General features: G+C 44.0%; 1 protein-coding gene across 2 annotated transcripts; it reads right to left on the reverse strand.

Moving 5' to 3' along the window:
• Positions 1-3: 3 nt before the first annotated feature.
• Positions 4-20,069, reverse strand: fam149a (family with sequence similarity 149 member A). 2 transcript variants are annotated; one of them, XM_036970055.1, is made up of 15 exons: positions 19,771-20,069; positions 13,149-13,238; positions 12,734-12,866; positions 12,234-12,376; positions 11,898-12,029; positions 6,817-6,978; positions 6,450-6,643; positions 6,059-6,213; positions 5,754-5,857; positions 5,269-5,514; positions 4,792-4,918; positions 4,304-4,426; positions 2,933-3,011; positions 1,760-1,915; positions 4-1,115 (listed from the first exon to the last, which is right to left on the reverse strand). In XM_036970055.1, exons 1-15 carry the CDS (start codon positions 19,899-19,901, stop codon positions 1,039-1,041), a joined length of 2,052 nt encoding a protein of 683 aa, XP_036825950.1. In that variant the 5' UTR covers positions 19,902-20,069; the 3' UTR covers positions 4-1,038. The 2 variants fall into 2 exon arrangements, with proteins under 2 accessions (XP_036825950.1, XP_036825949.1); XM_036970054.1 differs by lacking the exon at positions 19,771-20,069 and adding an exon at positions 14,371-14,691.
• Between the last annotated feature and the right edge of the window lie 1,422 nt (positions 20,070-21,491).

The following is a 21,491-nucleotide window of genomic DNA, read 5'->3' on the forward strand; positions in this document are numbered from 1 at the left end:
ATGTGCAAGTAACAGAAATAGCCATTTATTGCATAACAAAATGATATTGTTACAATTTCAAAACAATATTTGAATGAATGCCAACGTCGCCATGACATAAAAATCCCTGATCACAGTTGTAGGCTATTGGAGAATACATTTTTGTACAACTTTTTTTACCACACGACCCTGCCAAGCCGCACTGCTTCTTGACACACTGCTCACTTAACCCGGAAGCCAGCCGCACCAATGTGTCAGAGGAAACACCGTCTAGCTGGCGACTGAAGTCAGCTTGCAGGTGCCTGGCCTGCCACAAGGAGTCACTAGAGGGTGATGGGACAAGGACATCACAGCCGGCCAAACCCCTAACCCGGACAACGCTAGGCCAATTGTGCCCACCTCATGGGTCGCCCAGTCGCGGCCGGCAGCGACACAGCATGGGATTTAACCTGGGTCTGTAGTGACAACTCAATCACTGTAATGTAGTGCCTAAGACTGCTGCGACACTCGGGAGGCCTCATATTGTACTGTATTTTATATAACTTAGATTTTCACAAAAAAAACTATCAATATTTCACTGCTGATTGTTTATTTTGGATGAAATATCAGCGTACGATTGCTTGTATGCATAGACACTGCTTCACAATGCTAGCTAGCTTTAAAAAACAAACAGTAGTGAACAATGTATTTAATCACATTTGTCCTATCCTGTAATCGCTCTTGCCACATAAACAAACTACAATGTATCTAATTAAAACGGCAGATATAAAATATAACCAAGCAGATTTGTCCTGCTAAATGCCATTGCAACCTAAATGTGGTATTTTCAAATTAAAACCCTCTCCTTATTGTCCACCCGTTATCTGCACATTGCGGTCTTACCTCTGTCAGGGAGGCTAGCTAGCTATCACCATAGCAATGGCTTCAAAACGTAAGTCCAAACTCTTGTGTTAGTTCTATGGTAAATCTCACCGTAGCTGTACTTCATCAAGTCACACCCATTAATTCCAAGTGTTGGTGTTCCTGATGCATTCTGGTCTTCCTGTCTGGACTGTGCTGCTATGACAACACCACCTGGAGTCTCTTCTTCACATGACCAGGAAACCGACCAAACACTTTACGTTGATGAGGAACACCTGGATAAGTTTTATACTTCCGTTAAACTACAGTAGAAATGACACGTGCTTAATTACTGCTTAATTTCCTTATCCATTCAATTAACTTCTCATCTCCCTCTACTTATCTACCTACTATCAATTTTCCTGTGCACATCAATCTACGAGCAGCCCCGTTCTCTTGCACATTGCACTAAACCTTACTAGTGATGGAGGAAAAACAAAATAAAAAAAAATCGATATTTACATATCGCAATATAGTTTATTATATGGTTACATGAACCTTTAGCTAGCGCTAGTTGGCTGTACCTGTGCCAAAACTGGTATTTTTCATCCTATAGCTTGTTTTCCATCACCACTTATATATTTCCCTGACTGATCAAAACTCATGTTCTCATGGCCCTCTGGTGAGCGATGTCTGGAACATCAAATCCGGGGGAAAAAAAGCAGTATCGAATCGCAATACATATCGTATCGACACCTAACTATGGTGATAATATGATAGAGGTGCCTCAGTATGATGGTAATATGGTATCGTGAGGTCCCTCAGTATGGTGGTGATATGGTATTGCGAGGTCCCTAGCAATTCCCAGGCCTATGCAGTACCCTCTCCACTTTCCTCCTAATAACTCCATGTAGTCATTTGCCCTTTATACAGTATTTACCTAAGAGCAGTGGTTCGGTCCCACTCTCTCCTTCAGCGGAGGAGGAAAGCGGGCGCTGGCGTCTCATCGTTGTCATGGTGCTCTCGGAGAAGCCGCTGGAGCCGGAGCAGGTGATACCCACGCCAAAGCCTGTCACTCCAATCGGAGCACAGTCACCTAGGAGACCATATGTGACGCATTACGACATGCCCGTCTAACGCTGACACAGGTATCACCCCAAATGGCACCCTATTCTCTGGCTTCTCATGTATCATGATGTCTGACGAGTACACTTGCAGGGCAAGGGAGGAAGAAATTATTTTTAAATGGACTGCCCTTGGCTGGAAATTCATTCATCCTGCGATGATTGGGTTTTCAGCCACTGGTAGTTTGTGGGTGCTTTATATGTGCTACAGTCAATTATGATTGCATGTCTACTATAGAACTATTAATATACGGCTACTGTATGATAGATAGCAAATTAATTAGCTAACTCACGTTGGCCTTCCTAGCTGGAACTTATGAAGGAAAATGTTTTCTACAATTTCCAAAAGCTAAACAAACAAAAACATAATTCATTTTACGAGACGTGTTTGTGCATTAGTAGCACAATTTCTAACTTACTTACATATGTTTTTACTTACACTTTGTATGTTGACTCCATATTGACGATGAGGTTTCGGCTGACTTTTCTTATTGAATGTACAATCATCGCTAATTGAATTATGGGGTGTTCCAGCCCCAACATAATTGTATACTCGCAACTCCATTAAGAACGAGGGCTGAAGGGCTTAGGTTGCAAACTTCCCTTTCTTGGCTAATAATTTGGACCAACAACAAATATGGCCGTGGGGTTTCCCCCAAGGGCATAAGGCGAGGGTAAGTGGACAAGGGTGTCTTTTATGAGTTGAACCGCAGCCTCTGTCTAATGCACTACTTTGAACCAGGGCCAATAACACATTCTGCCTCTGCCTTTAACCTCCACTTTCCTCAAAGGCTGTAATAATAAATAATGAATTCCGACAACACGAGGCTATGAACACGCACTGAAAAAATAAACTGTCCTGCTTAGTCCCCCAAAAAATCTAAAAGAATATTTACAATGTACATAATACTTATAGATCCCCCTGCACTGGATACCTGTCCTGTCATTTGTTGGCTAGACACATGAGTACACAGTACTATTGCAGTCACCTGGGTGAGGTCCTTTCCCAGTCTTCATGTGGCAGGTGAAATCCATGGGAGTGAACAATCGCTTCATGGGTGTGTCTGACTAGAAAACAAATAGCTGCTTTCAAGTCACATGTTAAAAGAAAAAGGATAGTATTTGAGCAAACACACCTAGATAAATAGTGGTAATATGGAACCTACACTACAGTAATCCAAGTTAAAACAAGGATAATAATCTATTATGTTACCATAATTACCATGGCATTGTACAAAAAGGTAGACAGCTTTTATTGATTTAGCCCTTATTTAACCAGGTAAATAAACCCTCTACAGACTAAGCCTTACTGTAGCGAGTGCACTGAGAGTCGGGAAGCAAGTTCAATGACCACGAAACACAAACACCGACATGAAAACAATAACACCTGAGGAAAGAACCAAGGGGAGTGACAGATATAGGGAAGATAATCAAGGAGGTGATGGAGTCTAGGTGAGTGTTATGAGGTGCAGGTGCGCGAGACGATGGTGACAGGTGTGCGGGATAATCAGCAGCCTGATGATCTAGAGGTCGGAGAGGGAGTATGCGTGACACTTACTGCTATTAGCCCACATAAACACGTTGAATAACATTTTCACTACATGAAACGAAAGATAGTCCCCCCAAAAAATCAGTTCTACTGAGAGATATAAAACCAAATTATTTTACATGTATTTAACCCCTTATTCTTGCCACTAAACTGTCTCCACATATACTTCCATTCATTTTTTAAACTGGTACCGGGGGACCTTCAGACAAGTCTTGTGAGGCCTGTGGGCGTCCTAGAGTAAAACAACCGACATGTACGTGTTCGTGACAGTCTCGTATTTGTGTGTAGCCCAAACTGTTCAGACGCTACAGACATAACTTGACAGATCGGCTGTACCTCAGAGTAAAACGGAGAACGCCATCGTGTATGTGAGAGTCTCATCTTTCCATAGAGGGGTCGTATGCTACATCATGGTCTGACAAACACCGCTCTAGCTCTGCCACCTTTCACCTCAGATGCAGAAGTGAAATATCGGCGGATGTGGTGGATTGAGACGCATCCAATGCAAAAACAGATCTCTAACTTAAATTGACAGATTTTAATGGGGATGTTTTTATTATGCTAATTAGATGTCCACAGGGGTGCAGACATCGACTCTAGGGGGCATTAAGAACACATTCTCTTTTCCAATAACGAGTTGACCAAGGTCGAGCAATAAACCACGCTGCAAAGCAGACAGCTCTGTACCCTTGATATAATGATAAGGGCATCTGCTATGCAACAGACAGTAATACAATCTCTTCTACTAACACGCCCACAGACAACCCCACCACGCCACCACTGTGTGTGTGTGTGTGTGTGTGTCTCGTACCCGGAGTGTGTGTGTGGTGTTGGGACGAGACAGGGACTCCAACAGCAGAGTGGGCTCTCTGAGGGGTGGAAGGATGGAGATGGGTACAGTGGTATGTCCTCCTTGCAGAATCCTCCCCCTGAGCTGTGAGAGAGAGCGAGAGATATAAAGCCCTTGAATTGAGAGAGAGAGAGAGAGACCAAAGTTCACTTGCCCTACAGCAGCACACACCTGCTCTTTGTACTGGAAATACGCATGTTTGCAAGGTCAGCCAAGCCAACACATATTTGCTTTCCATGTCCATGCAAATGCAAGAAGCGGAATCAATATGGTCATTTACGTTCAGTCAGAATGACAAGTAATTTAAAAGACATGTCATCACTACCCATTTATTATGGTATTCAGGCAAATGTAATTTACTATAACCTGCATTAGAATTGACACATTGATATACTAACTTCCTGTACTGACATTTGAGTACATTGACGAAACAGTAGGTCACCTGGTACCTGCATGGGTGCAGCAGTACACACGGAGGTTTCCAGCTCTGATTGGTCAGCATGGAGGAGGGGGAGGAGCCTCTGGTTCTGTATTGAACTGAGGATTGGGGACGGCTGTCCTTCTGTCACTGTGGTCCTACAGTACAAACCAGGACAATTACAGCCTTGTTATGATAGTTGGACGGCAGGTAGCAATGGGGCCAGTAACTGAAAGGTTGCTGGTTCAAATCCCAGTCAACTGGGTGAAAAATCTCTCGGTATGGCTATGAGCAAGTCACTTAACCCTAGCTGCTCTGGATAAGAGTCTGCTAAATGATGTAACACTTCTCTAGAACAAAACTGCAATTTTATTATTTGACCTAAAAATGTAAATATTACCATAACCAAGTCCTAATCATTTAATGTAGTTGCATATACCAATTATTATTGTGTTGCAATTAAACATCAGCCTAGCTTACTTATTAATATATACAGTAGATATCTCACAGTCTGGTTCCTCTGATGACCTGGTGTCTGGGGACAGTGTGTCTGGGGCTGAGGCAGCTCCTGGCCCTGCCCCTGGAGCTGGTACTTCTGGAGGTGGAGCTGGGTCTGGAGCAGATATGGAGCCTGGGCAGGGGCAGGCCTCGCTGAGCTGGGCCTGGGGCTCTGTGGGAGGGCGTACTACATGCTCTCCTGGATGGAGACATAGTGGGGGCTGGAGCTCTGCTGGGTCTGTCCTCCAGATCACAACTACAGAAAAGTTTTTAAAAAGTAGTGATACTAATGACATTACTTAAAGTCATACTAGTGTGTCAATTTATTTTCTAATCTATTTTAGATGTTGGAGTTCTTATTTGTACTCATCTCAAATCCTAACAGAAAGGCTCTATCCCAAATGGTACCCTGTCCAGCCCCAAAGAGAAACAGGAATGGTTGTGTTTGTTCAGGATCAGACCCGAGCTTATAGCTGGGGATTCAGACAGACTTACTGAGACTTCTCTGCAAATCCATGTTGTCTTTGTTGAAGAGGCTTGGCTTGGATTGTCATAACACCGTTTAAATTCATCTCGAAGGTACTTGATACCTGAGAGGCCTAGAAAAAAAAAAAAGTAAATAAATATAGCTCAAGGCTTGTTTTAAGGGGGCCTTGGCTCCTCTTTTGAGGCCATTGTAATAACTGTATTTGAGATAAATGTTCATTCAATTGAATGGTGTTGTTGCCAGAAGTGCACGAGCTCCTCTAGAGAGTCAATGGCAGCAGCTGACACTTTTATGTGGCTGGCAGACTTCTCACCTGTGTACTGGGGCAACAGTTGGACCACAGCAGCATGCTACGTGTGTTGGAGCCCCTGGAGAGAGGGACACGCTGACATTTACTGTTGATGTGAGGAGAGGGATCACCCAAGACTCCACCAAGAGCCTCCAAAACTCCTCTGTGACCTGCTCCACCTCCGGTAAAAACAAAATACTTTGATTCGTAACTAGGACCCAGAGTTTATCCTGGCCAGGTCAAGTGATCAGGTCTAACTCCTAGCCCAATTCATAACACAGCATAACAAAAAGCATCAGTTATAACAGAGTTGGTGTGCAGTACCATGATTGCTGTGTATAATAGGCATATCGTCATTGGTATTCATGTAGTTCTATGGCAGCTCTGTAATACAGTGGTTTGTAAATAGACAGACCAGTGATTTGTCTCTGCCAGTGTTTGTGGAGGAGCTCCCCCAGAGAGTTCACCACCTCCCTCCACATGTCATCAAAGGCCTCGTCAGCCACGGCATCCCTGATACAGGTGTGGGGAGACACAGGGGGTACCCCGGATCTCCCTGCTGCCCCCACAGATCCCGAGACTCCTCTCTGACTCACCCACTCATCCTCCCTGGGGAGAGAACACTGACGTCACGACACACTGGAGCAATAAGGCCCTCGTTCCACCCACAGGCTTGCACACAGACACATGCACACTCCCTCTCTCTCTCTCCCACAGGCTGTTACATGCTTCCACATAATCTTGAAATATTATGCTTAGAAAGTAAAGTTCAAATGCCTTACGTGTCTTTGGCATCATAGGCAAGAAATTCCTCCATCCTTCCCTCTGCCTCGTAGACCTCTTCTTGTAGAAGGGATGAGTGATCACAGAGAGAGTGGGAGAGAGGGGTTGCCCCCTGCAATGTGCAGGGAGTTGGGGAAAGACCGTGACCTTCAACACATAACCTGCAGTCAGGAAAGCAGATTATTATGAGTACAGTGCCTTGCAAAAGTATTCATCCCCTTTGCATGTTTCCTATTTTGTTGCATTACAACCTGTAATTTAAATATATATTTTTGGGGATTTCATGTAATGGACATACACAAAATAGTCCAAATTGGTGAAGGGAAAAAAAAGACTTGTTTCAAAAATTCTAAAAAAAATCAAAATGGTGGTGCAGTGGTGCGTGCATATGTATTCACCCCTTTGCATATGTATTCACTCTCTTTGCATATGTATTCACCCTTTGCATATGTATTCCACTCCCTTTGCATATGTATTCACTCCTTTGCATATGTATTCACTCCTTTGCATATGTATTCACTCCCTGTGCATATATATTCACCCCCTTTGCATATGTATTCACCCCCTTTGCATATGTATTCACTCCCTTTGCATATGTATTCACTCCCTGTGCATATATATTCACCCCCTTTGCATATGTATTCACTCCCTTTGCATATATATTCACCCCTTTGCATATGTATTCACTCCCTTTGCATATGTATTCACTCCCTTTGCATATGTATTCACTCCCTTTGCATATATATTCACCCCCTTTGCATATGTATTCACTCCCTTTGCATATATATTCACCCCCTTTGCATATGTATTCACCCCCTTTGCATATGTATTCACCCCCTTTGCATATGTATTCACTCCTTTGCATATGTATTCACTCCCTTTGCATATGTATTCACTCCCTTTGCATATATATTCACCCCTTTGCATATGTATTCACCCCCTTTGCATATATATTCACCCCCTTTGCATATGTATTCACTCCCTTTGCATATGTATTCACACCCTTTGCATATGTATTCACCCCCTTTGCATATGTATTCACTCCCTTTGCATATATATTCACCCCCTTTGCATATGTATTCACCCCCTTTGCATATGTATTCACACCCTTTGCATATGTATTCACTCCTTTGCATATGTATTCACTCCCTTTGCATATATATTCACCCCCTTTGCATATGTATTCATACCCTTTGCATATGTATTCACCCCCTTTGCATATGTATTCATACCCTTTGCATATGTATTCAACCCCTTTGCTATGAAGCCCCTAAATAGATCTGGTGCAACCAATTACCTTCAGAAGTCACATAATTAGTTAAATAAAGTCCACCTGTGTGCAATCTAAGTGTCACATGATCTTAGTATATATACACACACCTGTTCTGAAAGGCCCCAGAGTCTGCAACACCACTAAACAAGGGGTACCACCAAGTAAGTGGCACCATGAAGACCAAGGAGCTCTCCAAACAGGTCAGAGACAAAGTTGTGGAGAAGTACAGATCAGGGTAGGGTTATAAAAAAATATCAGAAACTTTGAACATCCCACAGAGCACCATTAAATCCATTATTTAAAAATGGAAAGAATATGGCACCACAACAAAGCTGCCAAGAGATGGCCGCCCACCAAAACTCACAGACCAGGCATGGAGGGCATTAATCAGTGGCAACAAAGAGCCCAAATATAACCCTGAAGGACATGCAAAGCTCCACAGGGAAGATTGGAGTATCTGTCCATAGGACCACTTTAAGCCGTACACTCCACAGAGCTGGGCTTTACAGAAGAGTGTCCAGAAAAAAAGCAATTGCTTAAAGAAAAAGCAAACACATTTGATGTTCGCCAAAAGGCATGTGGGATACTCCCCAAACATATGGAAGAAGGTACTCTGGTCAGATGAGACTAAAATTGAGCTTTTTGGCCATCAAGGAAAACGCTATGTCTGGCGCAAGCCCAACACCTCTCATCACCCCTGCCACTTCGCAGTTGTAAATGAGAACTTGTTCTCAACTAGCCTACCTGGTTAAATAAAGGTGAAATAAAAAATAAATAAATAAACCCCGAGAACTCCATCCCCACAGTGAAGCATGGTGGTGGCAGCATCATGCTGTGGGGATGTTTTTCATCAGCAGGGACTGGGAAACTGGTCAGAATTGAAGGAATGATGGATGGCACTAAATACAGGGAAATTCTTGAGGGAAACCTGTTTCAGTCTTCCAGAGATTTGAGACTGGGACAGGGGTTCACCTTCCAGCAGGACAATGACCCTAAGCATAATGCTAAAGCAACACTCGAGTGGTTTAAGGGGAAACATTCAAATGTCTTGGAATGGCCTAGTCAAAGCCCAGACCTCAATCCAATTGAGAATCTGTGGTATGACTTAAAGATTGCTGTACACCAGCGGAACCCATCCAACTTGAAGGAGCTGGAGCAGTTTTGCCTTGAAGAATGGGCAAGAATCCCAGTGGCTAGATGTGCCAAGCTTATAGAGACATACCCCAAGAGACTTGCAGCTGTAATTTCTGCAAAAGGTGGAAGTATTGACTTTGGGGAGTGAATAGTTATGCACGCTCAAGTTCTGTTTTCTTGTTTGTTTCACAAGAAAAAAATATTTTGCATCTTCAAAGTAGTAGGCATGCAAAATCATTTTAAATCCAGGTTGCAAGGCAACAGAATAGGAAAAATGCCAAGGGGTTGAATACTTTCACAGGCCACAGTATACCTATTTCAGACAGAATTCATGCTATGTTGCCAGTAAAAAAATATGTCACTGTTGCAGACAAAGGAGTCCAAAAATCTACCGCTAAAATTTGTCCAAACAAGTCAAACAACGTTTCTATTTAATTCTCAGGTACTCTAAAATGTAAATAAACTATAATATTTCATACGGAAAGTAGTATGTTTAATAGGAAGGCAAAATTAGTAAGCGCGCCCTCTCCCTCTGATATTGTTCCGGTGCTCTCTTCACCAAATCTCCAAATTCTTGCTTGTTTTTCAAAAGACAAGCCTGAAACCTTCAATAACGACTGTTGACATCCAGTGGAAGCCATAGGAATTGCAATCTGGGAGACGGAATTACATAGGGCCCATAGCTTTCCATTGTAAGAGCCTGGGACCTAAAAAAACAATATCTGGTTGGTTTTTCTTCGGATTTTAATTTACCATATCAATTCTGTTATAGTCCCAGATATTATTTTAACAGTTTTAGAAACGTCAAAGTGTTTTCAATTCAATGCTACCAATTATATGCATATCCTGGCTTCTGGGCCTGAGTTACAGGCAGTTTACTTGGGGCACATCAGTCAGGTGGAAATTCAGGAAACTAGACCCTATCCCTAAGAAGTTCTTCCTGACTGATGTCTTGAGATGTTGCTTCAATATATCCACATAATTTTCCTACCTCATGATGCCATCTATTTTGTGAAGTGCACCAGTCCCTCCTGCAGCAGAGGACATTTCTCCAGAAAGTACAATCTTTGTCCCCATGTGCAGTTGAAAACCGTAGTCTGGCTTTTTTATGGCGGTTTTGGAGCAGTGGCTTCTTCCTTACTGAGCGGCCTTTACGGTTATAGGACTCATTTTACTGTGGATATAGATACTTTTGTATCTGTTTCCTCCAGCATCTTCACAAGGTCCTTTGCTGTTGTTCTGGGATTGATTTGCACTTTTTGCACCAAAATACGTTCACCTCTAGGAGAGAGAACGCGTCTCCTTCCTGAGTGGTATGATGGCTGCGTGGTCCCATGGTGTTTATACTTGCGTACTATTTTTTTTGTACAGATGAACGTGGTACCTTCAGGCATTTGTGTGCTCCCAAGGATGAACCAGACTTGTAGAGGTCTACAAAAAAAATTCTGACGGTCTTGTCTGATTTCTTTTGATTTTCCAATGATGTCAAGCAAAGAGGCACTGAGATTGAAGGTAGGCCTTGAAATACATCCACAGGTACACCTCAAATGTACTCAAATGATGTCAATTAGCCTATCAGAAGCTTCTAAAGCCATGACATAATTTTCAGGAATTTTGAAAGCTGTTTAATAGGCACAGTCAACTTAGTGTATGTAAACTTCTGACCCACTGGAATTGTGATGCAGGGAATTCTAAGTGAAATAATCTGTCTGTAAACAATTGTTGGAAAAATGACTTGTGTCATGCACAAAGTAGATGTCCTAACCGACTTGCCAAAACTATAGTTTGTTAACATGAAATCCGACCTCAACTGTACCTGTGTTACCCATGTACTTTTTGTATTGATTTGTTGTTAATAAAAAATATGTTTCTTTTTTTTTTGCTAAAACAATAAAATAAAAAGCTGGGACAAGTTTTCAGAGGCATCATCGAAGGATTTTTTTGTAAGAAAATACCACAACCATGACTGTGTCTCGATGCGGGTTTTCATGTACCACATATTTTACTCCCTGCCCCTTTCAGATATAAAAAAACAGAAGGCAGACAGTATGGTAAAGAAAGTCAGGTTTTGATATAAAAGGGAATTTAGTTAGCTATGGTCTGAGAAAACATCAAGGTTGTTTAAATCTTTCAGAGTTCATCTTGACGTGTACTTGGATTAGGTCTTTTGGCATTTCTCCTTACTAGATCATTTCTAGATCATTGCTTTGGATCACCTTTGAAAGCATACTGTGCTACCACTTGCATTGTATTCATACCATACTACAGTATGTGTATTTATGCAGCCAGACAGTCATTCTCCCACTAGTCTGGCTCCCTCACTGAATCCTGAACAAACAAGGCTGTAATAGGGGTGTTTAAGTAGGTGTGTTTAATAAGGTAAATCCTCGTTTGGAATTGGTTAGTAAACAAACAACTGTGTTGCCGGGAGACAGAATACCTGGATGTTATTCCCAGAACCATGGCAGATTGCTCATTATGCCATCTGTCCCTTAGCTGGCCCGCTGCCACAGAGCTCACCTCCACAACACACACCTGAACACACAACCATAATACCACTCCTCCAAAATTCTCATGTCTGCTCTGTTGCCATGGGAAACCAACTGAAGCACCGTGAGATGTTAGCGTCATGTTGTTGTTTTTGTGTAGTATACACAAGGAGCCAGGCCTTACTCTCCAGAGTTCTCCCTCTTGTCCACACATGGGGGCAGCACTGTACCCCCTCTCCCTCCACTGGCCTCCATTCTCCTGTGAATGTACTGAAACCCTTCCTGATTGGGCGACTCCAGCTGATTACCCAGAATTCTGTGAAGGAAAGACAGAAACATATATAAGAAATTATTGGAAAGAGACACAGAGGGAGAGCCAATTCAATTAAACACTTTCACATGAAGGACTTTATTTGCATCCCAACTGGCACCCTATTCCCTATGTAGTGCACTACACTTGACAGGGTAAAGAAGTGCAGTATAGATAGGCATTTGGGACATGGCCATGCTGTTGGTGTACCTGAGGTGTGGGGAGTGTCCGTTCCACTCCTGACACTCCTCCTGCAGTCCAAGGGAGCTGCTGTTCACCCTCCCTTCATACAGCAGCTCGTCCACATCACTGAATAGCTGACGCACATGCTGGGTGTTCACTCTGTCAAACTCCTGAACACACCACAGGAGGCACACACTCACAAGACCTTCTTTACTGCAAAGGGCTCTGTGTGTGTGTTTTTTAAATTTAATTTAAATTTTACCTTTATTTAACTAGGCAAGAACAAATTCTTATTTTCAATGACGGCCTAGGAACAGTGGGTTAACTGCCTGTTCAGGGGCAGAACGACAGACTTGCCAGCTCGGGAGTTTTGAACTTGCAACCTTCCGGTTGCTAGTCTAACACTCTAACCACTAGGCTACCGTGTGTGTGTGTGTGTGTGTGTGTGTGTGTGCGTGCGTGCGTGCGTGCGTGCGTGCGTGGGTGGGTGCGTGCGTGCGTGCGTGCGTGCGTGCGTGTGCTCATACATCATATCTCCATGAGTAGAGAGAGCTCTGTTCAGTAGAGAGGCCTGTATCACAGCTCTGAGTCTCAGACCAGCAGGTGAGGAGTCTCTCAGGGGTCACTCCTCCACAGGAAGACTGGTACGAAGACAACTCGCTGGAGGAATACATTAGCATCAGAGAAGACCTCACCCACAATGGTTGCATCCCAAATGGCACTCTATTCCCTATATAGTGCACAACTTTTGACCAAGGGCTCTGGTCAAAAGTAGTGGTCAAAGGTAGTGCACTATAGAGGGAATAGAGTGCCATTGGAGAAGCATTGGAGAAGTTATATTAAATGTTACTTATCTGTTAAATCTACTGTTAAAACATTTACTACCGATTTCTATCATTGGAAAATTACAACGTAACACATGATTGATTTGAAGCACAGTACCTTAGCTGACTTGCAATGGCCACTCCTTGACTGCCTCGGGTGAAGAGGGAAGGGTTTGAGAAAATGCTCTTCTCGCTGACCAGCTTTTTCCTGGAACAAATGCAAAGAAAAGCTGGCAATGTTTAAAAGATTTTGCTTTGTGGGGAAGTATAGTAGGTAGGTAGATGGAAGGCAGATGAGGAAGTTACATACCTATGTGATTATCTTGCATACATTATACATACCACATACACCACATAAACAGTCAAGTCACACCTGATACGTCACCTCCATGCTTACCTGATGAGTGACAGTGCCAAACAGATGTCCCGTTCAAAAGGACACCAGCAACATTAGCACGCTGATGGTAACAAACCCTCACCCAGCCCGTACAACAGCACCCCAGCCAGCTTTCTTCCACTGACTGACTACCCCCCTAATCCTCCTGCTAGTTATGACATCAATAATTCAACCTGAACAAGGCACGGTAATAAATATGCCGACAATTACATGCCTGAATGAGTTAGTCTACTACTTCATCTTTTGTTGTTTGTTTGAAATAAAGATGGATAGACAGAATTAGAATAAAAACATTGAAATATATATTTTTAATTCATATCCACATGTCATATTGTTTCAATTTCTTGCATAATATGTCCCTGAATTTCCATTTAAATGTCTCTTGTACACAATGTAATCTAAGGAGAGAATAGCACAAACTGGTGTGAGGTAAATGTACAACGTCCGATAATGCCACTTCTAGTCCCTGCTGAGTTTTCGGCTGGGATAATGAACAGCGTGTCCTGACACTATTGCAACATACACAGCATGCTACAAATATTACAATGAACTATGTATGTCATAGAGCAATGGAAATGTTAAACCGCTGAAAAGTCATTACAAGATGGAAACTGAAACCAAATCAGTGCTCGACTTGGACTGAAATAGGTGCCGGTACTCATTTTGGGTGCTGGTACTATTTATATTTAGGTGCAGGAGCTACACAATACTTTGAGCTAATATTCTATAAAGAGGAACAGGAGCTCAAGCTGTGGAAAATGTCAGGTGCCAGTTCTCAACTCTGGTGATCTCCTGCCCAAGTCAAGCACTGAACCAAATGTCATTGAAACTAGACGCCATCAGGTGATACAGATGAATGGAGTGGAGATAAATGTCTCAAATATGCATTTTTTATAATCAACTAACTATAGCTTCCTTACAAAAAAACCCCGACTTGACTTACCCTATGACGATAAGTGCCCTGCCCCTGCTGTGTTCCCCTAGCCTACAGTAGTCCGTGTGGAGCGGGTGGACCAGCAGTGGGAGGCTGGAGACAGGCAGGGCCCCCAGGTTGAGGGAAACACCCTGGGTAACGGCAGCCGCAGGCATCTACTCTCCCTCCCTAGAGGTGCCTGGAGCCAAAGAGCCAGGGGTTGTCCACTGCCTCCTCCTCAGCTGTCTGACCTGGCTGTCCACCCCAGCACTCTGCCCGGCACACCTCAGCCCACACTCACGCATCTCCAGCCAAAGAGCCAGGGGTTGTCCACTGCCTTCTCCTCAGCTGTCTGACCTGGCTGTCCACCCCAGCACTCTGCCCGGCACACCTCAGCCCACACTCACGCATCTCCAGCCAAAGGTTCCTCCTCCCCCACCTCCTCTCCTGCCTCCTCTCTGGCTGGTACAGTAAAGGTCAGAGCAAACCCCAGGGTGCTGGCCACGCACAAGGTGACAGTCTTCTCATCTTCCCCCCCGCCTCCGACGCCCCCCCTTCAGATCACCGGATGACTCTGATACCTTCTTACGGTCTGACCATGGTTGAAACTCCCTGCTGACGTCCCTCCTCTCTTTCTCTATCCCTCCCCTCCCTCTCCTGTCTATCCCTCTCCTCCCTCATCTATCCCTCCCCCTACTCCCGTCTACTCCTCCCGTCTATCCCCCTCTTCCTATCCCTCCCCCTCCTCCTGTCTATCCCTCCTCCCCTCCCTCTCCTGTCTATCCCTCTCCTCCCTCCCGTCTATCCCTCCTCCCCTCCCTCTCCTGTCTATCCCTCTCCTCCCTCATCTATCCCTCCCCCTCCTATCCCCCCTCCCCCTCCTATCCCTCCCCCTCCTCCTGTCTATCCCTCCTCCCCTCCCTCTCCTGTCTATCCCTCTCCTCCCTCCCGTCTATCCCCCTCCTCCCATCTATCCCTCCCCCTACTCCCGTCTACTCCTCCTGTCTATCCCTCCCCCTCCTATCCCTCCTCCCCTCCCCCGTCTATCCCCTCCCTCCCATCTATCCCTCCCCCTCCTATCCCTCCTCTCCTCCCTCGTCTATCCCTCCCCCTACTCCCGTCTACTCCTCCCGTCTATCCCCCTCTTCCTATCCCTCCCCCTCCTCCTGTCTATCCCTCCTCCCCTCCCTCTCCTGTCTATCCCTCTCCTCCCTCTCATCTATCCCTCCCCCTACTCCCGTCTATCCCCCTCCTCCCTCTCATCTAATCCCTCCCCCTCCTCCCATCTATCCCTCCTCCCCTCCCTCTCCTGTCTATCCCTCTCCTCCCTCCCGTCTATCCCCCTCCTCCCATCTATCCCTCCCCCTACTCCCGTCTACTCCTCCTGTCTATCCCTCCCCCTCCTATCCCTCCTCCCCTCCCCCGTCTATCCCCTCCCTCCCATCTATCCCTCTCCTCCAGTCTATCCCTCCCCCCTCCCGTCTATCCCTCCCCCTCCCTCCCGTCTATCCCTCCCCTCTCGTCTATCCCTCCCCTCTCGTCTATCACCTCCTCCCTTCTATCCCTCTCCTCCCTCCCCTCTATCCTCCCCCCCTTCTTCCTCTCTCTCCCCATTCCTGCTCTGTCTCTTCTATGTCTATTGGTCTGCTGGGGACAGGCAGTTCAGTGATTCATTAGTTGCATGCGCGTGCACACACCCAGACACAGACACAGACACACACACACACTTACTAGTACACCGTATCACTCCTGTCTTCATCTCTCTTCCTACCTTTTCCTGTTCTGTTTCAACTCATCTCTCTCTCATTCTTTTCTCCCTGAATCCTTCTCCATCCCATAGCAACAAATGCTATCCATACATCTTTCTCTCCGTTTCCTTATTTCCTTGGCTCCCACAGCAACAGTTGAGCCCCAGTGAGTGGAAGACCGGCCGGTCCCACCTGTGGTTCAGTAGAGCGTTCATGTAGAAAAACCACACCTTGCTATCTTTGTCATTCTCTCCCCCTGGGCAGAGAGTCTAGCAGCACAATGAAACTGCTGTCCTCATCATTTTCCTATAGCTCGTTCATTAAAATAATAAATGCACAGAGGAAAAGATGCATGTGGGGGAAAGCTTCATTTCCGCAAAAGGAATCAACCTTAACTTGAATGTGAGGGGGATCCTGTATACTTCCTGTAAACACCACACACTACCACCCTCTAGTAAACAAGAACAAAAACCCTCCTGTGTGGTATGGATGGCAAAGGAAAACTAATTAGCGAGAGAGTGATGCAGGCGGCTTAACGGTTGGTGGAGGTCAAAGAGGAGGGTGGACGTCGCAGCCAGACAGCTCACATTTCCCTCACAGAGCAAATGCCAAACCAGCCGAACACAACCCAGCCAACACATGCTCATCAAACTTTCAGCAACAGCACGGGTACAGAAAGGCCCACCTAATTGAAATGGAGTCGTTTTCTCCCAGGCCTTTGTGAGGCAACAATAGTACAGTGATTTCATAGGGCTTGAGCAACCATCCCTGTGAGATCTCTGCTGCTCCATATCTGCTTTTCTGTCAATTGAGTGACCACCAAGGTTATTATAGTAAATGAAAACGAAAAGTAAATCATGAAAAAACGATTCAGTAAACTGAAATAAAATGATTAACAAACCGGTTTGAAAAACTACAACTATACTGAAACTATTATCTTTGACTCTAAAACCATTAAAATAAAATAAAAACCAAAATGAAGTATTTTCAGTTTTTTTAGGGGGCAAAAATCAAATGGGGTTTTCAAGGTTTTTTTTCTGATTGGGTTTTCAAACTTCTTAATTTGGCGGGTCACATTGACACTGACTTTGTCATTTAAAAGGTAGACTCAGCAAGATGGCGTCGAAATAAACACGTATCTAACCCCCATATCACACACTCACAAACTGAAATTATAATAGTATGTGTGTACATTATACAATCAATTAGTGAGAGAGCGCCTCAAATATTACATTTATTTGTATATATCCACTATCCACATAAATCCCTGCAAATGTGTTCTTGTTTCAGTCATGTCTTTGGTCACGTTCGCATGGTTATACAAAGACTCTCTAATGCGTGACAATAAAGCCTCCCACAGTGCAGGCGACGGCTGCATGGTGCAGCTGGTGAGAAGCAACTGCAGAAACTGGCAGTCAAAACGTCATGTCCTTTAATTGCATGATATTTGTAAAGTACATGTAGGTGTAAAGGATGTCACGCTGCTTGCTTAGTGAGTACCACTTCCTCATGATTCGGCTCACACCGAGGCTCGACCCCAGGACCTCTGCCTTGCTAGCACTAGTGACCGGCCTTCTAAAGTGTGTTACCAGTCTGCGCCAGGCTAAAAGCTAGCAATTCTCTGGCGGGGACACTTCAGGCTGCGGAGTACATTTTACACATCCCCATGTGTACGCAGTCCTCAGTCAGACAATTGCTATCCCCAGAATGCAACACTCCTTGAAAAGCGGTAACCGACGATGGTCATCGACTTGGCAAAAATGATCCGCTCGAAAGCGGCCATTGAGATGAGCACGATGCAAGGCTTTCATCTCACACAGTCAGAAAGAATACCTGGGATATGTGCATTTACCAGTGGAGGCTGCTGAGGGGAGAACGTCTCATAATAAATGTCTGGAATGGAGAAAATGGAATGGTATCAAACACATGGTCTTCATATGTTTGATACCGTTCCATTACACTGCATTCCAGCCATTATAATGAGCTGTCCTCCCCTCAGCAGCCTCCACTGCACAGCACACTGTTACAATGTTACAATGTGGTAGCTACAGGACCAAAACAGCTGAGAAGTTTAGCCTCGCGCTTCAGCGCTCCTGGTTTTTGAGGAAATGTATCCACTACTACTAGTTTACTTGGTGCAGCTAAATCTCCTGTCATTTCTCTGAGTCTACCTCTAAAGATAACGTAACCTATGACCTGACCCATCACCTTATGCATTACTGTCCAAGTAGCTTGGCGGTTAGAAGCATTGAGCCATTAACCGAAAGGTTGCTGATTTGAATCCCTGAGAAGGCAAGGTGGCCATTCTGCCGTTGAGCAAGGCAACTAACCCCCTGCAACAACATACTGCTTTCCAGTCAACGTAGATTAAGGCAGCGGAAGACATACTTCAGTTGAATGCATTCAGTTGCGCAACTGACTAGATATCCTTCCCTTCACAGTGGCAAAATGTGACATCACAAAAAATATACAACACATAAATGGCTCCTAGACTCTCACCCATAGGCTACTTTCTGTTAATGTGCATCATGTGATTTTAACCAATTATGAGTAGGCAGTGCCTAATAATTCCCTTCTAATTGTCTACTAATTGGTTGTTGATGTCAATGGAAACACTTATCTTCCTCTCTTTTTGACTGGCATGTTGCTGGAAATGATGAATATGAACATTTTTGAAATTTCCCTTTAAAAGTTCAGAACCCTCATTCTCTATTCTTTTCACATGAGGTCACTAAAATATAATTTATCAAACTGCTGGAGCGTCACTTTGCCTAACCCCTATGCATTACGTTACCACACAAAATATAGCAGACATACTACTGCCGTGATTTCACTTAAATCCATATTCATGCAATGGCTACAACTGAGAGACTATTTAACAACAATTATAAACTGGATGGTTCGAGCCCTGAATGCTGATTGGCTGACAGCAGTGGTATATCAAACCGTATACCACAGGTATAACAAAACATTTAGTTTTACTGCTCTAATTAGGTTGGTAGCCAGTTTATAATACGTAGCAATAAGACACCTCTGGCGTTTGTGATATATGGCTAATATACAACGGCTAAGGGCTGTTGTCGTCGTGCATAATAACAATAATACTATCCCTTAGCAAGGTATATTGACCACATACCCTCGGGCCTTATTGCTTAAAAATATATCCCGCATTAACGTTCTTTTCAAATCAAATTAAGTGAATGCAATAGCAGTCCCTCGTCTCATTATCTGAGACAGAGAGGTACTCAGGGGGTATTTAAGCCGTAACTATGCCTTAACCATGCTATCAGGGTAGATGGAGCAATTAGATATAGCTGTGGCAAAGGAAAGACTACACCTTGATTCTCTGACATTGGCCCTGTATTAATTAGTCATATCAAGATGCCATTGAGGGACAAATGGAGCAGACCAGTTGATGAGGAAATTAATAAAGGGGTCAGAAGACATCTGCACATTATACGTTTTTTTCATTAACCTCCATAGTGCTTGACTTAGAACGAAAGTGTCTGGCGAACGAGATAAGAAGTTCTATCAACTTTACATTAAACAACAAATACTTACAGTGGAAGGTGAGTATCACAACATTTGAAATAATTCCACAAAGCAAAAGTATTTCCAACTTTTGGTTGTGATAAATCAGAAGGAAAAAAAAGCTTAAAATTATGCATTTAGGGAATCTTACTTTGACCTGTCATCCTTCTGTTGCATCTGTTGCAGTCTGCTTTTGCTCGGCCTCTTCCATTGATACTGATCTCTGTCAAGCAGGAACCATTTGTCGGAGTTAAGATACATTATTTCTAACAAACACTCCATAGGCTATGGAGCCTGCAGATCCTTTATATGCGTTGTCTGTGCCTGGACCGTCGTGAAAAAAGCCTAAACTCGTCCTAGTCCCTACTTTCAAATGATCCCAGGTCGGCTCGGTGTCGGAGACGTAAACTATGAATGGGAATGCGACGGCAGCCTCACATCCCAAATGAACCGAGCCTGGCAGCACGTGTGCCTGCCAGATGCAGGTGGTTGCTACGCCAAACAAATGTGGGGAATCTGATTGGACCAAGGAACTTCGCTACTGTATCAGGCTTTGATCTAGCCTACTACATCAGAGACTTTCACTGAATGTATTGTATTCCTGCTTTGCATTCAATATGTTAGTTATAACCAAAGTAAAATAGGACCATGTTGGTAGGCGATAAAACAGACGAGTTACAGTGCTTTCGGAAAGTACTCAGACCCTTTGAGTTTTTCCACGTTTTGTTACCTTAGTCTTATTCTAAAATGTATTACAAATAAATACATCCTTAGCAATCGACACAAATTATAGCATAATCACAAAGCGCAAACAGGTTTTTAGACATTTTTGCAAATGTATTAAAAATCCAAATTTAAAATAGCTTATTTTTATGAGTATTCAGACACTTTGCCATGAGACTCGAAATTGAGCTCAGGTGCATCCTGTTTCCATTTATTAATGTTGAGATGTTTCTAAAAATTCATTGGAGTCCACCTGTGAAATTCAGTTGATTGGACATGATTTGGAAAGGCACACCTGTCTATATATATATATATATATATATATACACAGTGGGGAGAAAAAGTATTTATACACTACCGATTTTGCAGGTTTTCCTACTTGCAAAGCATGTAGAGGTCTGTATTTTTTATCATAGGTACACTTCAACTGTGAGAGACGGAATCTAAAACAAAAATCCAGAAAATCACATTGTATGATTTTTAAGTAATTAATTAGCATTTTATTGCATTACATAAGTATTTGATACATCAAAAAATAAGAACTTAATATTTGGTACAGAAACCTTTGTTTGCAATAACAGAGATTATACGTTTCCTGTAGTTCTTGACCAGGTTTGCACACACTGCAGCAGGGATTTTGGCCCACTCCTCCATACAGACCTTCTCCAGATCCTTCAGGTTTCGGGGCTGTCGTTGGGCAATACTCCAAAGATTTTCTATTGGGTTCAGGTCTGGAGACTGGAGACTGGCTAGGCCACTCCAGGACCTTGAGATGCTTCTAACGGAGCCACTCCTTAGTTGCCCTGGCTGTGTGTTTTGGGTCGTTGTCATGCTGGAAGACCCAGCCACAACCCATATTCAATGCTCTTACTGAGGGAAGGAGGTTGTTGGCCAAGATCTCGCGATACATGGCCCCATCCAGCCTCCCCTCAATACGGTGCAGTCATCCTGTCCCCTTTGCAGAAAAGCATCCCAAAGAATGATGTTTCCACCTCCATGCTTCACGGTTGGGATGGTGTTCTTGGGGTTGTACTCATCCTTCTTCTTCCTCCAAACACGGCGAGTGGAGTTTAGACCAAAAAGCTCTATTTTTGTCTCATCAGACCACACGACCTTCTCCCATTCCTCCTCTGGATCATCCAGATGGTC

Source organism: Oncorhynchus mykiss, chromosome 31, assembly GCF_013265735.2.
Source record: "Oncorhynchus mykiss isolate Arlee chromosome 31, USDA_OmykA_1.1, whole genome shotgun sequence".
Classification (NCBI taxonomy): Eukaryota; Metazoa; Chordata; class Actinopteri; order Salmoniformes; family Salmonidae; genus Oncorhynchus; species Oncorhynchus mykiss.